This window comes from Etheostoma spectabile, chromosome 12 (assembly GCF_008692095.1).
Source record: "Etheostoma spectabile isolate EspeVRDwgs_2016 chromosome 12, UIUC_Espe_1.0, whole genome shotgun sequence".
Taxonomy (NCBI): Eukaryota; Metazoa; Chordata; class Actinopteri; order Perciformes; family Percidae; genus Etheostoma; species Etheostoma spectabile.
In genome coordinates, this window is record NC_045744.1 from 20,716,411 (window position 1) to 20,731,744 (window position 15,334).

Genomic DNA, 15,334 nt, shown 5'->3' on the forward strand with positions numbered 1-15,334 from the left:
TGATTTTATGAAACACTGTGACCAGGTTGCAGGTCACCTTAAAATTGATCAGTGCCAGCTGCCGTCAGACTACTAGTGTAGTCTGTAGTGATAGTGTAGTGTAGTGATAATGAACACACACTCTTATGATGTGACAATGTTCTAATAACTGCTTTTAATATCCTCCAATTATAGCCTGTCCTAGATTTAAATGCAGAAATGGAACATTTACCAGCCTAACAAAACAAAAGGCACCTTAATAACAACAACACAGGTCAAAGTAGGGAGTGAAGCATGGTTAGGTAGTCCAGCAGTGGCTGTGTTGTATCTATTCTCCGACCTACACCACTGTATTGTATTGTGTTGTACAGAAAGTCATCCTCTCCCAATCATCCAACCAGGTGCATGATCATGGATGACAGTGGTTTTGTAAACTGGATATGAAGTGGGCTGCATTGTACTGGATGTGGCGTCTTTATGAGTTAGTATAAAGAGGCTACATTATGATCTCACCTCTTCTCCAGGTTCAGATCCTGCATAAGAAGGTTGATCTGAGCAAGGTGACGTCCAAATGTGGCTCAAAGGACAACATCAAATATAAGCCAGGTGGGACTAATACTTGTTTGTTTTATAACTAGCCCTCTGAACTATTTTATTCTGTGCTAGTCTCATACTTGCTTTCTTCTTTTTTCACCTCAGGTGGAGGGGATGTGAAGATTGAGACCCATAAGCAAAACATTAAGGCTAAGTCTAAGATTGGATCCATGGACAACGTGGGGCCAGGCAACGACCAGACCAACGGACACAAGGTCAAACTTCAACACAGTCACAGTTAACTTCTCTAGTTCTGCTGACTCACTGCTTTTACTGGCAGACGCCACAAGATGGTGTGGTTACATGAAAAAACGTAGTGTTCATTGTGTGTGTGCATGTGCGTGTGCGTGTGTGTCTATATTTAGCTACAGGAGGAGAAAACAGAGAAAACATCTTCACCCCCAAGTGGCGCTCCGACAACTGGATCAGCAGGTGTTGCTAAGGCAACAGCACCAGGAGGTGTTGCCAAGGAGAATGGGGTGAAGGAGCCCAAACCTACTCCTTTCGGCGGAGACGGACTGAGGGAGCATAGCATAGACAAACGCATCACTGAGACAAGTGGGTATAAACACACACAGTATCAGCACTATCAGCAAAAAGACACTACACTCCAAACTCTTCAGAGACCGAGTATTTCTGCTACAGCCCCTTATACACCGCTTCAGAATAATCCAAAGCTTGACAGACCTGGCAAGCCTAGTTCCGTTTTGCTCAGATATGATTGGATAATCCAAAAGCTGTTCAGGGGTTTAGCAAACGGTCATTTACAGTACAGAGACAATTGACCATATAAAGATATTGCCTGTGCATGCCTGTTTGTGTACACCTGCTCTCTGCTACGTGTCTGATGGAGTGGGGGGGTTAAAAATAGCAGACACGTTGCTGCTAAATGAAATTGTGAAGAGACCTACAAACTAAGGAGAAGAAATTCATCTCTGGCACTGCAGCTGGCCTCCAGACTCCCTGAGTCAGAAGCACACAGACTCCGTCTAATTGATGGATGGCTGTAGTGCTAATACAATAAAAAACAGGAATGTTTTTATAATTTGGCCAATAATTCATATGAGCCTGCCCCCAACAGTAACAGTCTGTTAGCTGGTAAAATCGAAGACCATCTGCTGGTAAAATGAAATCTCTGGAAATCTTTCTCTTTCTCTAACACTTTCCTCTCCTTTTCTCAACCTCTTTTTTTTGGTTTGCTCTCTTGCTCAGTTCATTTCATTTTGGTGGGTGGCAGTAGCTCAGTCCATAGGGAGTTGGGTTGGGAACCGGAGGGTCACTGGTTCAAATCCCTGTATGGACCCAAAAAGTTGGGAGCGTGGATTGGTGGCTGGAGAGATGCCAGTTCACCTCCTGGGCACTGCTAGGTGCCCTTGAGCAAGGCACCGTACCCCCCCCCGACCGCTCAGGGCGCTGGTTCAGCTGGCAGCCCACTCACTCTGACATCTCTCCATTAGTGCATGTATAGGTCCTGTCCTGAGCATGTGTGTGTATTTCAGGCCTGTGTGTGAGTACTAACAAAAAGTGTGTACACAGAGTGTAGTGCAGTAATTTCCCCATTGGGGACTAATAAACAAATATCTTATCTTAAACCACTTTCTTCCCCTCAACAGATTGAGTCCCAGTGACCTGTAGATTTTGGTGGGACACGCATGGCGCTCGCCGACCTGCCAATCAAACGAACAACCAACCTACCACGGCGCAGTCACTTCCCTTTGGCCCCGCCCTTCATCTCGCCCACCGCAGCACCGAACCGACCGATCGCCTCTCAGTGTTTCTCTGGGGTCTGCCTGCCAGCTTCCTGCTACCAACCCTGACCTTTAACCTCTCAACGGTTAAATCTTTGGCCCTGCCTACCACAGAGAAGAGCACCTGCTGTTTGTCTGTGTTTCTGTGTGCGGCGTTCCACCAGCTTCTCGACTGATAAAATTCCCTTGTAAACACTAATTAGAGGACTTTAACCTCAAATCCCAAATTTAACTATACCAACGCAATAAACCCTCTATTGTAGTCAATGCTGTATGGAAGTATACTGAGCATAGCCAGTTTTAAAATATTTTACACATATAAGCCTAATTACTGTTTTAACACGTGTTCTTATAGTGCAAACACCCTGCCTCAGAATTTAGTCTAATCTGTGGTCCCTCCTACAGGCCTTCACAATTCAAAACCACTTTGATCTTTGAATCTTGCTAGCAAATCTATAATATCTATTTTCCCCACCTTCATTCCAGTCCTTGTCCACCTAGCCCCAGACCACACAAACCAGCTGAGGGCCTGCTACCAGTCAGCAGCAGGGCAAAGTCTGCTTTAAATCAACATGTTCCAACCTCTAAGCCAGCCGGCGATTATTTCCGTATCTACAACAGTGCACGTTGTCACGTTATAGGTACTTCTACAGCTCACTCATCAAACATTATCATTACATCTCTCAGTATCATTGCACCAGTTTGTCCCACCCAAATGTATTACAATAATGCTTCTTTATCTCTGGACTATTGATATCAGGATGCTCACCATTAGCAGTGATCGGTGCAGAGGACAGGGGCTTATGAACAGGAGAGAGGACGCATTTGGAGACGTTTGGAAATAGATCTAAAGATAATGTTCAGAGTCGGTGCAGAAAGTCAGTGCTGACGCGTTTAGGATGTCAGACAATTCCTGTGTAATGTTTCAAGTAAAGATGCATTCATCAACAGCACAGTAAAGAAATGCTAAAGGCTACAACAAAGCAGATGACTTTTACCACAAATAGAAACATCATTTAATGATGGGATTAGTGCGTGATAGTAAGGTAGGCGTAAAGTGATGGGGGAGCTCTGGGGCTTCTCTGGTTAGCCTTGCCATAAAGGATTTGGCACTGAAGGTATTTGATCGTGATCCAAATAAGTTAAGATCACAGTATTTAACCTTGAAGAGCTAAAGGAGTGATCTTCAAGAGAAGTATTTTTTAACCCTTTATGATAAGTTAAGTTAAACTTTTAGCTGCTGCACCTTTTAGGCGTTAATGCACAGTATACTGTATGTAGCACTTCTCTGATTGTGGACAGTGTGAACAACCATGTCACAGGCTGCTGGGTAAAGACCTGGTTACGCCAGCACAGATTTTATGGCAGAAAACAAATAATTACCATTGTTTTGGGAGGATAAGTGATCTTGCTCATGTGGTGAAAGTGAAACAGGGCAAAAATATTCACATCAAGTTCAATTTAACTTGACACTCTAATTTGCTGGGGTGGAGTATATGATAGTGATGTCCAAATGAAGCTACGTTAACCTGTAGTTGCACTAGATGGTGCTCTTGGTTTAAAGAAAAAGGCTCAAGGAATGGCATTTCCATGTGCTTCAACCTTTTGTTGAACAGAGAGCCCCATCTAGTGGGCTCAGAAAGTAAAGAAAATATTTCATGAAGCTGGGTATCACTAGTTAACGGCACAGTAAGAGTAGATGGGGGAAACAAATCTGTTGTGACTGACTAGGCAAGGATGTTCCCTGCTTGCCAGAGTCTTACTGTTAGCTCACCAGCTACATTTGTTTGACAACTTGCCCTGTTGTTAGTCCCCTACGTCACCAAGCTGCTAAAACCACATCATTTGGGAAGACAAATTAATTTCACCATGTTATGTTTGGTGTGATCGGGTTCATTAACACAATATTCTTTCATTTGGATTTACATTAGCTTCCACAAAGTTGTCGCTAGTCTTCCTACTACACAATATGAATATTTTTAATACATCAGCGGATACACAGGTCTCTAGAGTATATACTTCCCACCTCTGGGGATATTAAGTGTGATAGCACTAAGCTGAACCTGTAACACTTTGGTCACGGTCGTAGCACAAGTCACACAAACTACTGTGGATGTTTCAGGACTGGAGCCCTGTTCACTTTTATTGGATGAAAAAAGCACCTTCAGAAAAAGACCGTTCCAGTGTAATGCTTACAAACCTTTAACTTTTAATAAGCTCACATACCCATACGTCCGACCCTTTGCACGGCATAAAGTTTGGGGGCAATAAACCCTTTCGACTATTTCTGCAGCACATGCAACCCCGTTCTCCTGCTCTGGAACTCCCAACTCTTAAGTTCCCTCACTGCTTGATCCCAAACCAAATCGTTCAGTCCTGAGCTGTGTCTAGCATTTACAGTTCACATGTGGCTATAAGAGACAGACAGACGGACTGTGCCTTCTTTCTCTCGCCCATGTGGTACGTCCTGGTCATGTTACAGAGCCGCACCCTCTTTTAAGTCCTCCCACTAGCCGGTGCGTCTTAGAATTCTCTCTCCGTGAGACCTGCTAACTTTCTTCACACACTTGCACACACGCACATAGTCAGAATACACAGGAAAGCACACACATGCTTGTTGGTGTGCATGCATGCACACATACACACACTAGCGCGCGCTCACACACACACACACACACACACACACACAAGGAATCAGACCACATAAACACGTTCAATATAATACACACAAATACACACCCTAAAATAAAAACAGTAAGCTGTTCATAGAAGCATTTGTCTGTTAATAAAACCAACTCTTTATTGTATCTTGGTGGTCTATGCTGATATTGTTAAAACAATGATGCGCAGTGTCGGTGTGCTGTTCCTATCATAGTCATTGTCTGGCGTTCTTTTTTTTTTTTTAAATCATAGGTTCACCTCATCCCACCTCCTTCTCGTCTATTTGCTTGTCCTCCGACTCTCTGACAGCAATACAGTGATCTTAGTTGAGAACTTACACTGTCACGTGCGCGTACACATGACAGAGACAGAGACCGGCCACAGAGGTTGACAGGTAGTTAAGAGAGAATGTGAGAGAGTGTCAATCAAAGGGAATAATGTTACATTCATGGCAAGTCAGAAGTTGTCATTTTCTTTGCAACTTTTTTAGTTCATTTACAAGAGACTGTTCTGTAGATTGAGCCTACTAAGAGCTACTACCAAGCCCCTTTAGGTGATTACTGCACAGAAGCGGATGATCAGGATGATCATGTTTTTAATTATCTTGTGTCTCTTGCACATATTTTACATAAATGGAAGTAACTAGATTTTAAACAAGTTTTTTTAGACTTTTGTTGAGCTTTCTCTTGTTAATTTTTTTTTATAGTATATTACTGGATGTGCAAAAAAATAAAAATTCTCAAAGGTAAAACATATTATTTTACTACACTGGACAGCAGGAACTGCCCAGTGCTCTGTGCTCCAAAATGCCATGAATGCAGCAGTATTTCTGCAAAGAAAAAGCGCGATAGTCCTGCAAATACTGTCATTGGGACCATCCAGTGGTGTGACGTTTTCTTTCTAGGGAACAAATCTGTACTTGTAAAATAGAGATCCACAGGTTAAGGTTTGTTTTTTTCTTCATTAAAATGGTCGTAGTACATTCAGACACAAAGAAAATCGAAATCAATAGTTGATGAGAAAATTACCTAAATTTATAGGGGACATTAGTTTTTGTCTTGTCTGCAGAAAATACGTAACTCTCCAGCCTGTTTGCATTATTTTAGAAAAAGCATTGTGTCTCACCAGAAACACTAGTAGAATTATCTATCTTAATGGAGAAGTCCCCATCTACTCCCTGTGATTCTATGCATTATGCAGTTAAGGCTGGGATGGTCTCTGCTAAAACTATGAAGGATTAGTGATGTGTTTGTGGGGTGTTGCCGTAGTTGTCAGATGTGTGAAGTGTTACTACTGCATCCATCCTGTAGAGAGCGCTGCTTAGCCTCTAGAACACTGATAGTCTGGCTCTGAGACTTAACGAAGGCTGACTGAGAAACCTTACATCACCATTAGAGAAGCTTCAGTCGAGTTACATACTGTTCTCATTTAAACTATCTGGAACACAAAGTACGATCAAAATGATGTTAATTATGTACAGTTCCCCTCAAACTTAAAAGTCTTGTGCACTTTGAACACAGTCTTGTTCATTTCTTGAGGCATTGAAGTGATGTATAAGTTGCTTCACTGTAAATTTGGTAAAACATTGTCAGCTGTGTACTGTAAATGTGTGCTTTTGGGTGCAAAACAGTCTTGGTAGTTAGATAAAGTTATGATAATCAAAGAAAACATGATCAAATAATCAACAATAAAGACTAGGCAACTAAAAGCACTATTTAAGCATTTAATATTGTACTGTCCCTCCAAATCATTCTCATGAGTTGCCCATAAGTAAATAAAAGATACATGCGGTATGTGTGGATCATATGTGAAAGTGAAAATGTGAATTCTTCTTTAGAAATAGAGGGACAAAGGGATAACAGCACTTTGATAGGTGTTGACAGTGGTTTGTCCATATAGCAGAAGACCAAGTTGTAGTCTTAATGTGAGTTGGGAGCTTAGTGCAAGAGTATGTTACCATATGACGGGATGACATGATGTTGTGTATCTAGAATGAAACATGGGTACCCATTTATCTTGGTCAGCTTAGTGGATTTTAGTGGAGCTTTGGTCATCGGTGTTGTGCTATTGTATTGGCTATGATGGTTTAACACTCACCTCTCCAGTCTGCCCTCTTGTCGTTCCTGTCATTCACTGCTTATTAGTTTCTGACCAAGCTACAAAGGCTCATTTCCCAAGTAGGCAGATGTCAGTTTATAGTCTGTTAAAGTAAAGGATAAGTAAGGACAAATAGTCCTTAGTACATTAATGACAAATATGCGTTTGAGGTCATTTAGAAGCAGTGACAGCATTAGAACTTGTACTTTGTAAAATTTCTGGCTCAATGCAAATCTTGGACACAACTTTTTTTTACGACCATATTTAAGGAATCCGTATGACATTTTTTTGTTTATGTTATGTGTTTATGTACAAAATCAGCTGAATTGATACATCATTACCAAATATTAAAAAAAACACGATATTGGTATCTGCCTCAAAATTCTACTGTGGGTCAGTTCATAATTGACATTCTATATGTTATAGCAACAGTGCACAAAGCTGTCAAATAGAGGTAATTGTGGTTCTAGTCTACCCTTCCTGAGCGTTCAGATATTCAGTAAGAAGACCAATGGGCCACCTTATCCCTTACAGTTAAGGTTTTCATTATAGTTGAGGATGTGATTAGGTTTAAGACTAGATTCAAGGTTTTAGTACTCAGTAGTAACCAGTATAGTTACTTTTGGAATAAAGTTAACATTGCAACTTTGCAGCTTGGGCAAAAGGTAATAACCAGAGTGACTCTGATGTCTGTTCACAACTGTTTGAATCCCCAGTTATAGCGCTTGAACACCACCCTTCCACTAGTATCTCACGCTGTCCCTTGTAAATAGTTTCCACCATGTTTTTATCACTCCAGAAGTAACTCTAATTAATTCAAATTAAACAAAAAAAAAGAAAGAAAAAAAAAAGTACTTCTAACAGGATGTTGTGGATGTTGACAGATGAGCTTTCACGTTCATAAACCTGTTACCATTAAGGTCAATAATGGTATTATTATAAGATTGAAAGCATAAGAAAGGGAAAGTGTACTTCTTTTGTTTTTCAGAGTCTGCCTTTTTTCCGCCAAGAAAAGGGCTGCTGAAGTTTCAAGAATGTTTTTAAAATGTATTAAAGATGCAAGATTATGAATACATGTATGAGGTTTTTCTCTGTTCTGTTTTGGAAGATAGCTCACATATGGAAACACTATTACCAGATTCAAATTGATGACGAGGAAGGGAGGCAGTGTGTGTCGTGTTTGGTTTGGTCCGATGTATGACTTAACACGCATTACAAACAGGAAAACAAAACAAAATAACACACTTTGGAATCGTCCGGCAAACACTCAGTTCATTAAAACAGAAAGAAACAATGCGATTGGTTTCCGCTTTGATTTAAAATGCACTACTGTACAGGTAACACCTGACACACACTGGTCAGCCCTTTCTCTCGCCAAATACCACCCCCCTCCTGTTAGACTAGCCAGACTTTTGGCATGTGGTAGAATGTAATGTTCTTTATTAGACAGCTCTTTATAGACACCTTGACATACCTACCAACACGGGAGTGAATTAAGGGACGTCCGGGGACCAAATGATCTTCTCAGTGTCAATAACAAAGGCAAACCGATTAAAGAACATTTTGGGCAAATTAAAAAGATAGGGTAAAGCAATGATTACTGAGCTTAAACATTAAGGTTGAACTTGAACTGTCTTTCGAAGATATTTTGCTAATTGCCTGAAATATAACTGGGAAAAAGTGATCAAAAATAAAAGAGAGTGTTGGTAGATATGCACCTGGAGCCCATAGCTGTGTCTTTCACCTACAGAGGCTTTTCAACATCCCGGTACTGAAAAGTAGCTTTCTCTACATTTCCACATACAGTATGCAGCCATTACCAGATAGTATGGCAGTAAAACTAATATTACTACAGTTTTTTTTTGTTATCAAGGAGAGCACGAACTAGAACTCTCTACCGCTTCATAAACAACAAATATTGTATTGGTTTAATTTATTAGACAGGCTTTGTTGATAGGATTTTCATACGATCTTACCTACTGTACTTTTCGTCTAGGGGTAATAGCTATTTGTTCAAATCGGTCATTACAAATTGCAAAAAGAATGCACTTTTCAGTACCGTGAAGTGGATCCACTATAGTGTGTGCTGTATCATTCTGTAGGGCACAACACCATAGCAAGAGCATGCAGAAGACAACAAACAAACTGCTGGTTGTTAGAGGCATCTGTCCTACTAGATAGAGCTCATCTCCCCTCTTCAATTCTGAATATTTGGTATGAAAGAGATGTTCATTGTGATTCATTGTTAACCAGTGATGTGTATATTATAATCATGAAATAAAAAGATGAGCAAAAGATCAGGCGGCGTCACAGTTGTGTCATTTCTTCGACATTAATTTACATCAAACACATTTACTAATGTCATTTACTTATCTTGATCTCACACAATGGTTGACCCTTTTAACTAATGCTAGACCATATTCAGTAGTAAACCTAAACTAAACACGCTACAGTTTGATGTTAAAAAAAGAAGCACCAGGCTGATGAAGGACTTTTGAGGTTTATTACTTTTTAGAATCCTAACTCAATCCTAATTATTTCTGCAATTTGTGTATTTTCATTTCGCTGTGACAGGTTGGATGGAGTTGCAGCTCTAAAACTGCTTAGTCTTCAATTGAATATTTGTGTATATGTGTATTAATCTGACTTAGCAAGCTTTGCAGCAACGACAGTGTGCCAGGTTTTTTCTTTCCCAGACCCAAAATATACACTTCCATACAGTACAGTGTTACCAATGTGACTAAATTAACAATGCTAGGACAAAGACAATGATATGCAGACGTTGACATGTGATTACGTATGGCTAGTGAAAGTTCTCAAACCCAGTACTCAAACTTTCTTTCCTCATTCCTTCGTTTTCACATTACAGCGAAACATGATTTGCAGCTTTTTGTGTGTTCATACATGAGACATTTATTGTCTCATTTAGATATTTCTTTTTATGCAGACAAACCGATTGGTTAATAATGTATGCCTTATAGTTAATTTATTATAAAGTTAATTTGTGCTCAAGAAAAATGGTGCTAATGGTTGCCATACATCAGTGTTATAACAAGTACTTAAAAGTAGCAGTAGCCTACCACAATGGAGAAATACATTGTTACAAGTTAACATAATGCATTTGAGATTTTACTTTAGTACAAAAGTAATAGCACAAAAAATACTTATTGTGCAGAATGGCTGATTTCAAATAATGTGTATTATGTAATTTAATTATATTTAAATATTGTGTAGGCTACACCACTCCATTACTATAGGCCTGGCCTACTTCTGGGCGGGTAACCTGTACATTTCCCCTGCGCATGAATTAAATATTATGAATTGTAGCCTATAAGATAACATACCATAATATCAAATTTTATTAGTTGGTTGTTGACCATGTCCATCATATTGGTGTAATCATTTAACGAAGGCTGGCTTGATAGTATATGATGACAGAGCACTAGCTACCAGCTATTGCACACGAACTAGGTGGGCTAATTACGTGAACCTGTACAGGCAGGTGGAGGCGGGAAAACCCTGAGGACTCGGTCCGCTGGCGGACAGCGGAGGAACAACATGTTGGAGCCAGGGCAAGTAAATGGGGGCCGCTTCAAGTAGACTACAAGTAGGCAACCCCAAAATTGTACTCAACTGTAAGTTCAGTAAGCGACTTTAATTATGTACTTAGACTGTTAGCTACTTTCCACCACTATTGTGGTGTAACGTTGTTTCATGCAAACCTAAATTTAAAAGATTTATTGCTTAAATTAAAGCAAAATATTAGATATAACGTTAGCATACGTAGCTAGCGTTACAGTAACTTTAGCTATCACTCCAATCTTTATTCAACAATTAATGCGTTCACATCATAGACTGTATATATATATATTATTATTAACGGTCTATGGTTCACATCTCAAATACACAGCGGCAGCCACCTGCTTGTATTTCTCATGGAATATCTAGCTAACTTTACTAGCTAACGTTGCACATTGTAAAATAGACCGTTCAGAGACGTGAGGTTTTCTGTGGTGGAAAATGTTGGTAGTTGTTGGTCCAAATTATGTAGCTAGCTAGCTCTGCCCCGAAGTTTGAGGTCATGTTGACTCATGCTACTTTCAGTGTAACGGTAGTTGGGTTTTCTTCTTTATTTTAACTTGGATAACGTATCTATGTGACGTTATCAGAAATTTCTCTGACTAGCAAAGATATAGCTAACACTTTAAACAAAACAGTTCACAATGTCAGCGGCAATATCATTTTGCAAACATATTACCTTTATTTTTCTAGTCGCATAGAGTAATTAAATTAAGCAAGTTGTGATATCAGGATACCACTACATGTAAAATGTGTTGGTACCCTTGCTTCTACCCTTGTCCTTGCCTTCTGGCATGGCGTCGTATCATTGAGCACAAAGATAACCTGTGAAATTCCTGCCGGGGACTCGCACTCATGATTTAGTGGACAGATTGGGGACAGCTTATGACGCAGGCAGACGGAAGTTTTTATATGGAGAGGAACAGCCGAACAGGCGATCAAGCAACTGACAGCCAATAATTTACTGTACAGCCATTTAAAACAGGAAGCAACAGTATGGCCTTTTGTATATCCCTTTCTATAAGGGCTGATTATACTGAATTCAAATTGATTCTTGCTTTTTAAGTAGGGTAAAACACTGTATCTAATATTGTATTTCAGATTTTCCTGCAGCAACTGGGGAGGACTGTCAGTAGAGAGAGAGAGAGAGAGAGAGAAAGAGAGACATCTGAAATATAACAGCCCAGACTCTGTAAGTTGGCTATACAGTATATCCATATATGTTCTACACCCAATTACAGAAAATCCCTCTATAACTACACACAAACCCTTGTGAACCAGACCAACCAGCTATGATTGGATATGATGTTATTACCTAAAATCTTTTGTGAGGGGAAGATAGTCACATCCCATACAAAAGTGATGAACTGATCCACCTTTTTCTATCCTGGGCTTTGGGTATTGGGAGACTGTACTGTACTGAGTACAGATCCCATATAAGTGTTTAATCAATAAACTGTATGCCTGTGTGAATGTGACATTATTTTATGTGGAAGACCACACCAATATAAATTTGCTGAATTGTTATAAATTAATAAATTGTGCATTAGCAATTTGGTAAAAGTGTAAGTGTAAGCTTTTTAAATGCAGCAATAAATTTGTCAAAACTTTTATATAATGTATAATTTGTATTAATGTATGTAGTAAATAAACATTAAATTGAATAGATTGGCCCCATTGTCACAATAACCGTCTCAGCTATTTGAGTTGGGCGTTGACTCTAATGTTTTGGATTGGTGCATCCAGTTTCCAAAATTACCTTTTTTGATTCACTGGCCAATGGGACTGGTAGAAGAAAAAATCCACCAGGCCAAGCATATATTTTTTACTAGCAAAAATAATAAATTGCCCTAACAGAGGTGAACATACCGCTCCCAGCACGAATGTACCAAAGGCGGAGAGAGAATCATATTTAAAAAGAGACAGCAGCAGGATGATACCTATCCTTACAGTGTAGGTGTGTCGTTGAGCTGTTTGATAGAGGATATCAGCTGATTTGACCAGCTAGTGAAAGCAGCTGTTAAAATAATTGACAGCCCCAGACTGGACAGCAAAGAACAGTAAGTGAGCATGTGTGTAAAAACTGAATGCAAATGAGTGGGATTTAAAGAAGGCCTAAGCATGCAAAAGTAAAGTCTTCCTGACTGAACTTATGCTATAGCTTCATTCCAATCAGGTGACCCAAGTGGATGAAGTAAAGATGAATATTTATTAAACAGATGAAATTTGATATTTCAGACTTGGCAGTCCTAACTAGACTAACTAGACTAGAAGACTAACTGAGTGACGTCTGTCTGCCATGGACAGCAGAAGGATAAAAGCCTAATTAGTCTGCTTCGAGGTACAGAGGTCAAAGCTGCGCAAGAGCCTACTGCTGCCCACTAACAATGTCATGCCGAGGAAACAAGCCTTTAGTTTAGCCATCCGCCAACCATAGTTCATGGCTGCAGCTAATTCAGGTGGTGATGGCGCAGTGGATATGACACGTGTGTGGGAGATCTGGGTTCAGTTCTCACTGCAATACATCAACCAATGTGTTCCACTTAACCCATAGTTGCTCCAGAGGCGTGCAACCTCTGATATATAACAATTGTAAGTCGCTTACAGTATCTCATCTAAAAAGGACTTTACACATAAAACAGAATGGTAATTGAATTGCCGCCACATAACAGTGCCAGGATAAATTGAATAATTAGTACTCGTACAGATTACTGATTAGCCATTGCATGCCTGTGCTTGTCTAATGGGAGGGCCTGGACAGAGAGGGGAGAGTGGGAGCTGAAGGAATAGCCCTAGGTCTCACTTTTTTGCATTCTGACAAGAACTGTAATACTAGTACTTACCGCAATCATTTTTTCAATAACCGTTGAACTGCAGTATCTTTGATAGAAGATAGACAAAGGATGTTATTCACTAGGTAGGCCCTGATATACCTATACCTTATCAGTGAACCTTGTTTAGCCTGAGTAACAACAGGGCGCTATTTAAAATGTCTTCCGTACAGTGGACATACTGCACATTATGTTGACAATGTGTTTCCTTCAAACCAGAATCCTGACCTCCTTTACTTGACTTTTATCTACTCCAGGTGTTAAAGGAGCACTCAGCCCTCTGGCGAAGGTCCCATTCCCAGCTGTCCATAGTCCTGCTATCCGGGACTTATGCCATCACATGTACACAGAAGGGAAGGTGTGAGCCAACCTTAAGGTTGAAGTCTGAGCCAACTGTGGTTTTAGATGAGGTTCCTATTGTTAGAATACTTGGTATTCACTGAAGGTCACTTGAGGAGGTGTTGAGTGTTGGGCCCTGCCTCCATGTGTCCTTTTCTTGTCTTACCCTTCTTCTGGCCTCCATTCAGACACTGAAGTTAGTGGTTGGTAGATTTGTGCTCAGATCTGGTTAAGGCTCTTATAGATAAAATGTATGTCTGCTGATGAAGACTAAGCATGGCACATAACTGAAAACGGTGGAAAAAGGTAAGATTTGAATTACTATATTATATTGGAATGAATTTAGTGAGATGTTCATTTTGTGAAATATTGAATGTCACATGCCCAATCTGAAATTTATTCACATTAAGTATAAGATTTTCCATGAAATGTTAATGCATATGTGCAAATAATGTGATATTTCTGTGAAAGATGTGGAAAATGTAGACACAAGCTTAAGTGGTACTTTTGAAGGAAGTCTCCTAAGCTAATAAATATTAGGTATTGCATTCTTTATTAGTGAGCTCACTTATATATGCTTACAAGTTTATTGTAATCTGTAATGCATTAATTTGCTGATATGTACACTACCAGTCAAAAGTTTGGGGTCACTTACAAATTTCCATTCCACACCATTATAGACAGAATAGCAGCTGATCTGAGTGGGTGGCTGATCTTAAATGCAATGTCTTCATTGTCCATTATCCGCAACCATTCATCCAATGTTCCAAAGGCACATTATGTTTACTAATCTGAATCTGAATTTTTAAAAACAAGCAGAAAACATTGGAGAACCCTTTTGCAATTATGTAAGCACATAATGAAAACAATGCAACTGGTCTCAGCTGGTATTCTGTCTCTAATGGAGGGCAATGGAAATTTCTAAGTAACCCATAACTTTTGACCAGTAGTGTATGTGTGTGGTCACTCACCTGAAAGAGAGCAGTAGTGTTTTTTTCACAATTTTCCTAACATTTAATGTTTTTCTTTTCTAAAGAATCATAGGCTGCTATTGTGAAACAACACAATGAATGAGACAAGTGCACCTCAATAACAGGTGAGCTTAAAAGAGCATTTGCTGCTTAGTATTGCCAATCGTATCCGTTATGTTAATGACATTGTAACATGATCATAATAGGTAAATATTCAAACAGTTATCTAATAGTCGGATTGACTATTTAGCACAGTCTTTTTTTTTAACAAATTGCTTTACACCTTTGTTTTACCCTTCTTACTATGATCTGCAGTTATGACCTACAGGCTATTTGTGTCCACTAACCTAATTAGGGGTAAAGGCCCATACACTGCCCCTCCACTTTGGAAAGAGAATTCAAGTCCAGCATAACTCTTGTGGTTTAACTTTTTACCCTGCATTGCCCAGCAGTACCAACTCCCATGTTTTTCAACGTAAAATTACTGATTGTCAAAGAAGTCTGGTGGCTTTAAAGAAGGAGATATGTAGCAATG

General features: G+C 39.7%; 1 protein-coding gene and 1 long non-coding RNA gene across 7 annotated transcripts in view; both read left to right on the forward strand.

Moving 5' to 3' along the window:
• The window catches only part of LOC116698781 (microtubule-associated protein 4), a 90,457-nt gene extending 86,769 nt beyond the window's left edge, over positions 1–3,688 (forward strand). For 3 of the 5 annotated variants that reach the window (XM_032530930.1, XM_032530934.1, XM_032530933.1), the window contains 4 exons: positions 504–585; positions 679–788; positions 939–1,131; positions 2,187–3,688. In XM_032530930.1, coding sequence (XP_032386821.1) covers positions 504–585; positions 679–788; positions 939–1,131; positions 2,187–2,191 — 390 coding nt within the window. In that variant the 3' untranslated portion in view covers positions 2,192–3,688. The remainder of the gene's footprint in view (positions 1–503; positions 586–678; positions 789–938; positions 1,132–2,186) is intronic. The other 2 variants (XM_032530932.1, XM_032530935.1) reach the window with 1 other exon arrangement.
• Positions 3,689–10,580: 6,892 nt separating this feature from the next.
• The window catches only part of LOC116699397 (uncharacterized), a 41,871-nt gene continuing 37,117 nt past the window's right edge, over positions 10,581–15,334 (forward strand). Inside the window, exons 1-4 of one of the 2 annotated variants that reach the window (XR_004334421.1) lie at positions 10,581–10,714; positions 11,760–11,850; positions 13,747–14,134; positions 14,865–14,924. This is a non-coding gene — a long non-coding RNA (uncharacterized LOC116699397). Of the gene's footprint in view, positions 10,715–11,759; positions 11,851–13,533; positions 14,135–14,864; positions 14,925–15,334 lie in introns of those variants that run through there. The other variant, XR_004334422.1, reaches the window with a different exon arrangement.